Source organism: Lynx rufus, unplaced genomic scaffold (genome assembly GCF_022079265.1).
Source record: "Lynx rufus isolate CCGP_SWC_20201006 ecotype Redwood Valley unplaced genomic scaffold, mLynRuf1.p SCAF_14, whole genome shotgun sequence".
In the NCBI taxonomy this organism is placed as follows: Eukaryota; Metazoa; Chordata; class Mammalia; order Carnivora; family Felidae; genus Lynx; species Lynx rufus.
In genome coordinates, this window is record NW_025814828.1 from 1,298,172 (window position 1) to 1,310,724 (window position 12,553).

Genomic DNA, 12,553 nt, shown 5'->3' on the forward strand with positions numbered 1-12,553 from the left:
GGATGGATAAATAAATGAATGCAAGATGGATATATGGATATGTGCATACATAGATACATAGATAATGATGATGAATATATAGGTAGATAGATAATGAAGGATGGATAGATAGATGCATATACATATTATGATGGATGAATGCATGGATGATGGATGGATGGGTAAATAGATACATAATGATGAATGGATAGATGATGATGATGATGGATGGATGGATAGATATGATGGATGAATGGATGGATAGATAGGTAGATAGATAGGTATAATGGATGTGTGAATGGATGGATGGATGGATGGATGGATAGATAGAATAGATAATGACGATGGTTGGATGGGTTGATGGATAGATAGATATGATGTATGAATGCATGGATGATGGATGGGTAGATACATAATGATGAATGGATAGATGATGATGATGATGATACATGGATAGATATGATGATGGATGAATGCATGGATGATGGATGGATAGATAGAATAGATAGATAGATAGATAGATAGATACATATAATGGATGGGTGAATGGATGCATGGATGGATAGATAGATAGATAGATAGATAGATAGATAGATATGATGGATGGATAGATAGATAGATAGATAGATATGATGGATGGATAGGTAGGTAGATAGATAGATAGATAGATAGATAGATATAATGGATGGGTGAATGGATGCATGTATGGATAGATAGATAGATAGATAGATAGATAGATATGATGGATGGATAGATAGGTAGGTAGATAGATAGACAGACAGACAGATAGATATAATGGATGGGAACGGATGCATGGATGGATGGATAGATAGATGATAGATAGATAGATAGATAGATAGGATGGATAGATAGATGATTGATAGATAGATAGATAGATAGACAGATAGATATGATGGAAGGATAGATGGATAGATGTATGGATGGGAGGATATATGGATGGATGGATGTTGAGGTGGATAGATAGGTAGATAGATAGAATAGATGGATGGATGAACAGATGGACGACGGATGGATGGGTGGGTGGACACAATATAGAATCCATGAGGAGTTGGAGAGGCCTCGGTGACTGGTCTTGGATAAGTTCCCAACAGGATTCAGGGGAGTTAAGTTTCTCTAAATATAGGACAATGTCCTGTTTTTCCCTGTGAGGCCACATTACTGAGAAAGGCATCTCCCTCTGTGGTCTATGCAGCCACACCTGGAGAACTCAGTGCAGCTTCCAACACCTGAGCCCAGGTGGCCCCAAGGTTCTGGTCTTGCCATCCAGCATAAACCAGATGACACAGATGGGGCTGGGCAAGAGTGATTCCTCCAGACTCTCAGGGGACCCCGCTGTGGGGCCAGGCTTGAGAACCTCGGAGGTTCTCTGAGAACCTGAGGGTCACTGAGCCGGTCTGCAGGTGCAACCTTCGCTCAGGCATCCGGACAGAGAACTGGCTTAATACAACTGGCTTCCTCTGCAACCCTGCGTGTATTTTCTTCTGTGCATTAAAACGTGAAGTATTCTGGGAAGGAGTGCCCAGCCCTCCTAAAAGGGCCTCACGAGTCAGGGTAGAGACTAGTTAAGGGCTCTTGCATTTCTCTGAGAAAAATGTTAGGGGGACGGGTATGAGACTCAAACAAACAAAAACAAGGCAGAAATGGAGAAAGGAGCATGAATCGAGAAAGATTCAGAAGATGAAATCCACAGGATTTGGTAACGGATGCAATATGTGAGGAAGGAGCTGGCAGGAGTGAAGGGGGGCTCTTCTGTCTGAGAGTCTGGGCAAATGGCCATATCACAAAAGGTAGGAGTGAAGGAGGACACGTACGGCGAGGAGAAAATAATGAGAGGTTCCAGATACAGAGCACTGGAGATACCACGCGTGCAACCAGAGGGAGCTGGTTTGGAAGCTGTTGTCTACGTAAGCCTGACTTGGAGAGAGGCTCGGGCGTGGCACCTTAGGGAAGGTAGTGCTGGCATCCCAAGAGGTGCACACAGAAGCTTCCTGTCCAGTAGCAGGACACAGGGTGCTAAGCTAAGGCTCGTGTTCCTGTCTGTATTCCCTCTCCCCGATCCCTTCCCCAGCCCCAGGCCAGCTCCCTGTGTTGTGACCCACTCCTTTCCTGGTGGGTGATATGTGCTCACGATTTGCTGTGATGAGTCCAGCTGCTTTCAGAGCAAGGAGACATGTACAGCTCCACCTGGGAGCCCCTGGAGACAGGCTGCCCTCTCTCTCTTGGCCACGCGTCTACCACCCAGATAGCTATTTGTCCATCCGTCCTGTCTTTCCATCCATTCTGTCAATCTGTCCACCCATCCATCTATCATTGTATGTATGTATGTATGTATGTATGTATCTATCTATCTATCTATCTATCTATCGTCCATCCATCCATCCATCCATGCTTCCATCCATCCATCCATCTATCCACCAATCTAACCATCCATCCGTCCATCCATCCATCCATCCATCCATCCTTCCATCCACCCAGCTGCCCACCCATTCAACCATCCATCCATCCACCCATCTGTCCATCCATCCATCCATCCACCTACCCATCCATCCATCTATCCACCCACCCATCTGTCCATCCATCCATCCATCCATCCATCCATCCATCCATCCATCATTTCTTTCATCTACACATTCATGTATCCATCCATCTGTCCAGCATCCCACCCACTTATCCATCCATCCATCCATCCATCCATGCATGCACCCATCCGTCTAACTGTTCTCCCATCCATCCATCCACCTGTCCACCTGTCCATCCATCAATCCATCCATCCATCCATCCACCCACCCACCTACCCATCCTTCCATCCACCCAGCCACCCACCCATTCAACCATCCATGCATCTGTCCATCCACCCACCCACCTGTCCATCCATCCATCCATCCATCCATCATTTCTTTCATCTACACATTCATGTATCATCCATCTGTCCAGCAGCCCACCCATTTATCCATCCATCCATCCATCCATCCATCCATCCGTCTAACTGTTCTCCCATCCATCCATCCACCTGTCGACCTGTCCATCCATCCATCCATCCATCCATCCACCCACCCACCCATCCTTCCATCCACCCAGCCACCCACCCATTCAACCATCCATCCATCAATCCATCCATCCATCTATCCATCCATCCCTCCCCTCCATCCATCCATCCATCCATCCATCCACCCACTTATCCATCCATCCATCAAGCCAGCCAGCCAGCCACCTACCTGTTTATCCACACACCTACCCACATACCTATCCATCTGTGCATCCATCCATCCATACATACACCCATCTGTCTGTCCAGCTATCTGCCTGTCCATCCATTCATCAGAATACCCGCCCATCCACTCACCTACCCATCCATCCATCTACCTTTCTGTATTTGTCTGACACATCCATCCACTCACCCATCTACCCACAAGCCCACTCACCCATCCATGTGTCCACTTAGCCACACACCCAGCCACTGGCTCTCCCGCTTGCCTTCCATCAGCGCAGATCGAATTTCAAGTGGTATCTGTATTCTCTCCATACTCTTGGCTCGGGCGCCTGCAGAAGAAATACCTGGTCCCCATTGTCTGTTCTCTGCCTGGCGACTGGCAGGGAAGGTACCCCTTCTGGTGCGGTGTCCTGAGGGGAGCAGGGACCAGTGTCCCCCAGAGAGGCCAGAGAGAGCTCCTTGCAGGTGGAGACCACCCTGGGCACCCTGCATAGACCATCATAGCAACAGAAGCCTGAAGGGGGGAGAGGGCTTTTCACGCTGGGGGAGTGGCTTGAAAGCAGCAAAGGAACGTATGGGAGACGGTGGGGCCGTGGGGAGGTCTCAGGTAGCTTGTGTGCAGGCTGAGGAGAGAGAACGCTGCAGGGACGCAGCTTATTTCTGGCTGTGGAACCGCAGGGGTGCGTGACGGGCGGCCTCGGTTGCCAGGATGTGTGTGTGAAACTCACCCGGAGGGTTGGAGGGAGACAGGTGCACATTCGCACTTGGCTGTGCAAAATCCCCTCGGTGATGGGCGGCGTGCAGACCCAGCTGGAGGGACACGGGCTGTTGGCAGAGTCTGGACCAAGGGATCAGAGGCGAGGGACAAGGCATCTAAAGGAATTAAAAGCCCGCAATGCCGGCGGGCTTTCAGACACCGGCGCCTGGGTCCCGGCTCACAGAGTCTCTGATCTGATTGGCCTGGAGCATGGCCTGAGCGTCCGTACTTAGGAAATCACCCGCAGCCCGAGTTGAGAATTCGCGAGGAAATGCGTCAGTCTACACCCAGGGGGAGTGACAGAGGGCTTCCTGGAGGAGGCAGCATTTTCTCGGGGCTTTGAGGTACGAATAGGAGTTCTCGCGGTAATGCACGACAGGGTCGTGGATGGATGCGCTGGTGGACACATGACCCAAGGCGGGAGAAGGTAACCGCGCAAATCCCCTAGGAGCAACGATGGGACGAGTACCCACTCATTCAGCGTTCCCCACATTTCGTGCCGTGTAACCTGCATGAATCATGTAATTAATAAGCAGAAACGTCCAGTCTGTTTTGGGACCTCGGGCCAGTTTCTGGAGCCTCAGACGGCTCCATGAGCTGATAATGTCTGCGCTCGTCTAAGGGGTCATTTGGGGCCAGTCCAGGTGGGAGGGGGGTGCAGGGAGCAGTGGGAGGGAGCACCCTTGGGGGCTGGGAGTCAGATAGGAGCTCGCCCTGTGGGGAGCCGTGCCTCCCCCCGCCCCGGGGGGAGGGGGCGGTGGAGATGGTCTGGAAGCAGCCACAGTGGGGAGAGAGTGGAGGGTCCCGGCCAGCAGGGCCAGGGGCCCCCAGACAGTGACAGAAAGGCGGGTGCTCCCGGTGTATTCCCAGGAATGCGTTTGCACAGGCACGTCCGGGACTCTGATGTTCCCCAACACCCCGCTCACGGGCTCGCCAGACCGGTTAGGGCCACAAAGAGGTATCTGGGTCAGGCCAGCAAGCCGCGTGTGATTTACGTGTTTTTTTAATGCTTATTTATTTTGGAGAGAGAGAGAGTGTGTGTGCGCGTGTGAGCAGGGGAGGGGCAGAGAGAAAGGGGTGGGACAGAGGATGTGAGGCTTGCTTTCCCGACTTGCTTTCTGTTTTAATTCTATACTTTTGTGGGGCGCCTGGGTGGCTCACTCAGTTGAGCGTCCGACTTTAGCTCAGGTCACGATCTCAGGGTTCGTGGGTTCGAGCCCCGCGTCGGGCTCTGTGCTGACAGCTCGGAGCCTGGAGCCTGCTTCCGATTCTGTGTCTCCCTCTCTCTCTCTGACCCTCCCCCGTTCATTCTCTGTCTCTCTGTGTGTCTCAATAATAAATAAACGTTACAAAACATTTTTTAATTAATCCTATATATTTGCTTATATGATTTATAACTTCTCTGTATAATTATAAATCAGATAATTTGCAGTTTCTATAATACGTTATAAATATCTTTTGTTCCTATTGTAATTTTCTTTGTGTAAGTGACTTCTAGTTTATATATAATTTGTCTATAGGATTTATAAGGTCTGTGTATAACCTGTATAATTTGCGATTGTTGTCATTTAGTATTGTAACTATATTTACATATATTGGTATATGTAAATATAAATGTAACTTATTCTAAATTAATACCTATAATTTATTCCATATTGTATATGGAATTCTATATTCTATAGACAAATATATATGAATATAGAACAGATATATTTAGAATATGTATTACATATATAGAATTGGTACATATTACAGTTAGAATATAATAGGATATATGTATTTCCATGTAAATATACATATAAAATTTATCCCAAATTATGTCTATAATTTATTCCATATTCCATATATAATTCTATATTCTATATATGTGAATATAACGAATTTTTTCCAAATATGTATATTATTTCTTCCAGATTCTACGTGTAATTCCATATTTATATATACGTGAGCATATACAATTTATTCTAAGTATGTCTATAATCTATTTCGCATTCCATGTACAATCTTGTTTTCTATACATGTAGGTGTATGTTTACAAATATATGTCTATAATCTATGTTCTATATAGAACCCATGTTCTATATAGAATTTTTTATTCTATATACATGTGAATATATAGGAGTTATTCCACACATAGGTATATGATTTATTCCATGTTCTATATACAATTTTATATTCTGTATATATGTGAATATACATAACTTATTTCAAATATATGTCTGTAAATCTATATGCTATATATAATTCTATATCGTATGCGTATGTAAATATGTATAACGTTTTTCACGTATATGTCTATAATTTAAGTTCTACATAGAATCCTATGTTCTATGTATATGTACGTATGTATAAAACTTACTCCAAACGTATGTGTATAACTTACTCCATATTCCACCTGCCCGGGGGCGGGGGGCGGGGGGGCGGCTCGGGGACTGCGTGTGGCTGGGCCCGTGTCCCCATGTGACACCGATGTGAGTCGGGAGGGGCTGCAGGAGGGAGGTGCCGTGGGGGTGACTCATGCATGTGTCCTGACAGGCGTGGCCTCGCCCCTCGTGAGTCGCCCTGGGTCCCCCGAACAGCTGCAGCCGTGAGGGGTGTTGGGCGTCTGGGGAGGCACAGGCTTCCGCTCACAGCGGCCGGCTTCCTCCTGGACGGGGGACTCTGTGCCCGAGTGCCGCCCCGGGGCCCAGGCTCCCTTCCGCGTGGTCGGGCCTGGCGGCCCCCCGTGCTGCTATTTCCTCCGGCTCTGTCAGCCCCGGGAGGCAGTGTGGGGAGCAGGCAGCACAGCGGGGGCTGTGTAGACGGATAGATTAAGTCAGGCTGGAAATACACTGGGCGGTGTTCCTGGCCGTCGAGTGCTGGCTGTTGAATCATTGCATTTCTTGCCAGTTCCTGTGGGGGTTTCAGCAGATCTCGATGTGTGTGCGTGACTTTTCCACACATCTGCACAATCGTGCAACAGCGGGCAGCCAAGCTCTTGCTCTGGGGTTCTAGGGGGTTCTGCGTGCACAAGGGGGGTGGGGAGCAGGCTGGGAAGGGGGCATCGTTCCTTTGCCCGTGCGCCGTGAGACCTGCCCTTGGCTGACCTTGGGGTCCTGGGAGCAGCAGTATGGGGACCTTCTGCGTGGTGTGCATTGCAGAGGGTTCTGGGGGAGAACCACGGCAGAGAGGGCAGCCTGGGGCTGTGGGGGGCTGGAGGGTGCTGGCTGGCAGGGTGCCCCCACCCCTGCTTCATCTGCTCTTACAGGGTTTGTGTGGAGGCCACGTGGGGTCAGCAGCAGGGGCACCAAGGGGACCCACGAGCTCAAGGAGCTGCCCCGGCAGGTTGTGCAGGGAGAGGAGGCAGCATTTTATTAGGGAGAGCGAGTTCTGGGTCGATGGTTACAGTCAGCCTGCATGCACACACAGACCATGCACAGGTATATCTCCACACATACACACACAGAGCATGCACGCGCATTTACACATGCATACACACATATGCATGCACACAGACTGTGCACACATGTGTATATATCCACACATGCGCACATAGACCATGCACACATGTGTATATAGGCACACAGAGGCCGTGCACACGTGTACACATGCACACGCAGAGACCATGTGCACATGTGTATATATACACACAGACATGCACACACAGACCATGCACACGCATATATCCACACATATGCACACAGACCATGCACGCATGTGTGTATAGGCACACAGAGGCCGTGCACACGTGTACACATGCACACGCATGCACACACAGAGACCATGTGCACATGTGTATATATCCACACACATGCACACACAGACCACACACACATATATATCCACACATATGCACACAGAGCATGCATGCACATGTACACATGCATACACACATATGCGTGCACACGTGTGTATATATCCACACATGCGCACACAGACCATGCACACGTGTATATAGGCACACAGAGACCGTGCACACGTGTACACATGCACACACATGCACACACAGAGACCATGTGCACATGTGTATATATCCACACACACATGCACACACAGACCATGCAGACATATATATCCACATGTATGCACAGAGACCATGCACGCGCATGTACACATGCATACATACATATGCACGCACACAGACTGTGCACACGTGTGTATATATATATCCACACATGCACACACAGACCATGCACACATGTGTATATAGGCACACACACATGCACGCACACAGAGGCTGTGCACACGTGTACACATGCACACACATGCACACGCAGAGACCATGTGCACATGTGTATATATCCACACACACATGCACACACAGACCATGCACACGTATATATCCACACATATGCACACAGACCATGCACGCACATGTGCACATGCATACACACGTATGCGCTCACACAGACTATGCACACGTGTGTATATATCCACACACATGCACACAGACCACGTGCATGTATATATCCACACATATGCACACAGGCCATGCACGTGCATGTACACATGCACACACACAAACCACACCTACACACGCCTGCACATGTGCGCACACACATGCATGCACACACACACACACACACACACACACACACGACAGAGGGGACAATCACAGGCCCCAGCCTGGGTCACACATCGCATAGAAGCGAACACTCCCCACCCTGACCTGGCTCCCGGGGATGTTCGCGCAGCCTGAAACGTCTAGCACTTCCTGAGCTGGGGCTGGTGTCCCTTAACATTCTGACCTCACAGGTACCGTCCGACCCACTGTCACTGGCCTTACAGCTGACCGGACAGCCCGATCAGGCTTCTCCAAGACTCGTCCCCTTTCCTCTCCTGCAGCCCATCAGAAATGGCTTCTGAACAACAGGACTAAAATGGTTTCAATAAACGCAGTAGCAACGGGATCAAAGAACAAGGCACATCGGGGCACTTTCCCCCCTTCTCGGGGACCCGGGAGCTTAAGCAATATTTTTGTGTGTGTTTTGTGGGTTGTCTGCTGATTCTGCAGGAAGTATAGTTCGGCTGTGTGGTCACAGACGTGGGTCACATGAGGGGCGAGTTTTCCCTCTGTGTGTTTTCCATCATGTGGGAACTCGTTACTCATTTAATGCAAGGGGTCTGCTGTTCGTGAATCAGGCTCGGACCAAATCACCACATTTTCTGACTCTCATAACTGCCGCTACGTTTTAAGATCATTGCCGTTTGAGGGGGCGCCTGGGTGGCGCAGTCGGTTAGGCGTCCGACTTCAGCCAGGTCACGATCTCGCCGTCCGTGAGTTCGAGCCCCGCGTCAGGCTCTGGGCTGATGGCTCAGAGCCTGGAGCCTGTTTCCGATTCTGTGTCTCCCTCTCTCTCTGCCCCTCCCCCGTTCATGCTCTGTCTCTCTCTGTCCCAAAAATAAATAAACGTTGAAAAAAAAAAAATTTAAGATCATTGCCGTTTGGCACGTCCCCCGACATCTTACTTTTCGGGGTGTGAACGTGGACATGGGGGCCAGATGAGAAGCCCTAGCTCATCCTACGTTTTAAAAAGCTACCAGGGGCGCCTGGGGGGCTCAGTCGGTGAATCGTCCGACTTCGGCTCAGGTTACGATCTCGCGGTGCGTGGGTTCGAGCCCCATGTCGGGCCCTGGGCTGACGGCTCGGAGCCCGGAGCCTGCTTCGGATTTTGTGTCTCCCTCTCTCTCTGACCCTCCCCTGTTCATGCTCCGTCTCTCCTTGTCTCAAAAATAAATAAAACATTAAAAAAACATTAAAAAAATAAGTAAATGTTAAAAAAATTTTTTTAAGCTGCCAACCTCACAAAACCCATGAGCCCCTTTCTGTGTATTTCCTCAGTTTTCACGTTTGTACGTTTCTTATGCGTAATCAGACTTTTTTTTTTTCTTTTTTGCCTCGTAGGCCAGGATTTCGATTTGTCGGATGCCCTCGACAGTGAGTGCTCTTAAAATTTCGTAGTTGTGACATGTGGGAGGTAATGTTAAAATTTAGGCTCACACAGGACAGTGAGTTTTAGCCGCACGTAGTTAAGTATAACACAGCCTGTACCGGGGTCAGTGCCTTCGTGTACACCGAGGAGGAAAATCCGGATGGTCTGGGGAGGGGACAGCAACCCAGCCACGGGGTAACGCGCACGCTCTTGGTCTCAGTGAAAACCTTGCTCGGCACCAGCCCTGCACCTGTTAATGGCGGGTCCTCAGCGGGCTCAGAGTTCCCGAGCAGTCTCGCTCACGGACTGTCTTTTCTCTTTAGACAGTGACAAGAAACCCACGGCGCCCCCCAAGAAGCCCAGCACAGGTAAGAGGCGTACGTCCCTGGCGGGCACGGGACAGATCCCCGCCATCCCCCCCGCCCCCCGTCGGCCCCCAGAGCTGCTTGTGAACCCCGTGGGCCCCGTGGTTTCTCTGCAGAAACCGGGGCTGACGTCCTTGTGGGTTACCAGCTGGCAAAGGGTGTGGGACCAGAGCGCGTTGCAACCCCTAGACGTAGCTACAGCTCGGAAAGGGTTCGGAACACGCAGGCCACCTGGGTCATCAGGGAGGCTCCCGTCGTGTGGTCCCGCACATCTGGGCCCGGAGACACCCATCGCAGGTGCACAGCCGCCCACACACGGTGTCACATGTCTGTCCCCAGCACTCCGTGCCTTGCCTCCCTCAAGGCTGTGGCCACTCTTTGGGGGACTTGGGTTCGCCCGTGGCTGTTTTCATGTGACGGGTCAGGAATGCGGCTCTGACGTTCTGACCTTGGTGAGACTGGGGTCGGGAAAAGCGTTTAGGGAGCTGGGGAAGCAGGGTGTTCTCTGGCTGTTTAGGGGTCTGAATTCCTCCCCGGAGCCTCGGGGCTGATGACACGTTTCCCTTGCAGACAGTTCGGACTTGAATTTGGAAGACGCTCTCGGCGGGGGAGGAAGCCGTAAGTATGGTTTTCGTAAGTCTCCCCTGTGGCTGACTTTCCTTCCGATCGCTGCATGAGTTTCATTCCCACGAGCGTCGTCTCTCGGAAACAAGCGATAGCTGTCACCCCCCAAAACGTAGGCGACGGCCTGTCCTTGTTGGCCATTGCTGTTGGCTGTGTGGTTTGCCCCTGTGTGCACCTGTGTTTATTCTGCACCGGGGCTCACCGTCTTTGGGGTGACGTTGTGAGCTCAGGCATGTGACCCGTGCACGCACTGACCAAGAGCCCAGCCTGCCTTGTGGCCGCCATATTGAAATGCTCAGTCCAGTTTGAACCGTGGGCCCCGCGTTTTCCTTTGGGCTGGGTCCCACGAATTCCGTAGCCGGTCCAGACATCTGCTTCGGTTTCTGTCAGAAACTTATAGAAGCGTGAGAAGGGCCCAGTTCTCTTGAAGGTGAGTACGGACACTGGGAAAGAAATGGGCAGGGGACTGTGTCCCGGGGTCCCCACCCTGAGAAAGGGTACAGTCCAATTCCTAGCTGTTTGGGAAACCAGGCGGAGGTGAACTGATGCCTTTTGCTTGGTTTTCTTTTTTTTCTTTGTGTGTGTGTGTGTGTGTGTGTGTGTGTGTGTGTTTTCTGACTGCAAAGTGCTCATAAATGCAACGCTTATCTTTTACAAACAGACGACCCAGTACCACCTAAACCACCCAAACCGAAGCCTAACCCAGACCCCAAGCAGCCTGGATCTTCCGGTAAGACTCCCTCCCCTTCAGGGCCGCTGGGCGTTTCTCAGAGGATAGTGGGCTCCCTTTCAGAGAGGCACTAATTTCATGGTGGCCTGGGCACCACATGGGCTCTGTGGGGCAAGGTCCTGTGGGGTTTCCAGGAGTGGAAAGCAGCTTTCGAAAAGATGTTTGCTTTTTCTTAATGTTTATTTATTTTTGAGACAGACAGTGTGAGCAGGGGAGGGGCAGAGAGAGGGGGACACAGAATCCGAAGCTGGCTCTGGGCTCCGAGCGGTCAGCACAGAGCCCGACGCGGGGCTGGAACCCAGGAACCGCGAGTTCATGACCTGAGCCCGAGTCGGATGCTCAACCGACTGAGCCCCCCAGGTGCCCCTCTGTGGACACATTTAATGTCCGCTATTTTGGGGCTCGTTTCTGTAACCCCGAAATGAATTTTGTACATCGTTCCTCACTAGCCACTTAATGAAGAATCCTATTACCTGTTAATAATTTGGCTTTGTTTTTTAGCTTTTATGAAAAGACTATCATATTACTGGCAAATGGTTTCTTAATCGTGTGTATACATTTATGTTTTTATACTTATATTTTCTCTTTCCTTTCTCGTATTGGAATCATTTTGCCTTGGGTAGAAAGCCCAGGACATATTCAGTTTTATCAGGGCCATGTGCTTGCCAATGCATGTGCTCATATATATATTTTTTTCTTTTAACCCGTGAGTCTCACATCATATGCTGAAGGATGTCCTCCTACAAAGTAGGTGGCTTTGTAGAATGACCCGTATTTCATCATGATAGGTTTCGTGAAACTGATGCATTAAATTTGATGTGTATCAGCTAGCTATTGACCCTTAACAAAGGATCCCCAAACCCAATGTGGCCGAAAATTTTTTTAATCGTTCTGTCTCGTGAGTCTGGGCGGGGCGGGGTGGGGCGGGGCTTGAGTCTGGGTGGGGCTTGAGTC

The 12,553-nt window shown here is 50.1% G+C and overlaps 1 protein-coding gene across 3 annotated transcripts in view; it reads left to right on the forward strand.

The window, feature by feature from the left end:
- CD99 (CD99 molecule (Xg blood group)) overlaps nucleotides 1–12,553 on the forward strand; it is a 31,372-nt gene that overhangs the window by 6,487 nt on the left and 12,332 nt on the right. For all 3 annotated transcript variants that reach the window (XR_006961421.1, XM_047075840.1, XM_047075841.1), the window contains exons 2-5: nucleotides 9,853–9,885; nucleotides 10,204–10,248; nucleotides 10,816–10,863; nucleotides 11,531–11,599. Coding sequence is in view for 2 of the 3 variants with exons in the window: in XM_047075840.1 (XP_046931796.1) it covers nucleotides 9,853–9,885; nucleotides 10,204–10,248; nucleotides 10,816–10,863; nucleotides 11,531–11,599 (195 nt within the window). In the remaining variant the exon portion in view is untranslated. The remainder of the gene's footprint in view (nucleotides 1–9,852; nucleotides 9,886–10,203; nucleotides 10,249–10,815; nucleotides 10,864–11,530; nucleotides 11,600–12,553) is intronic.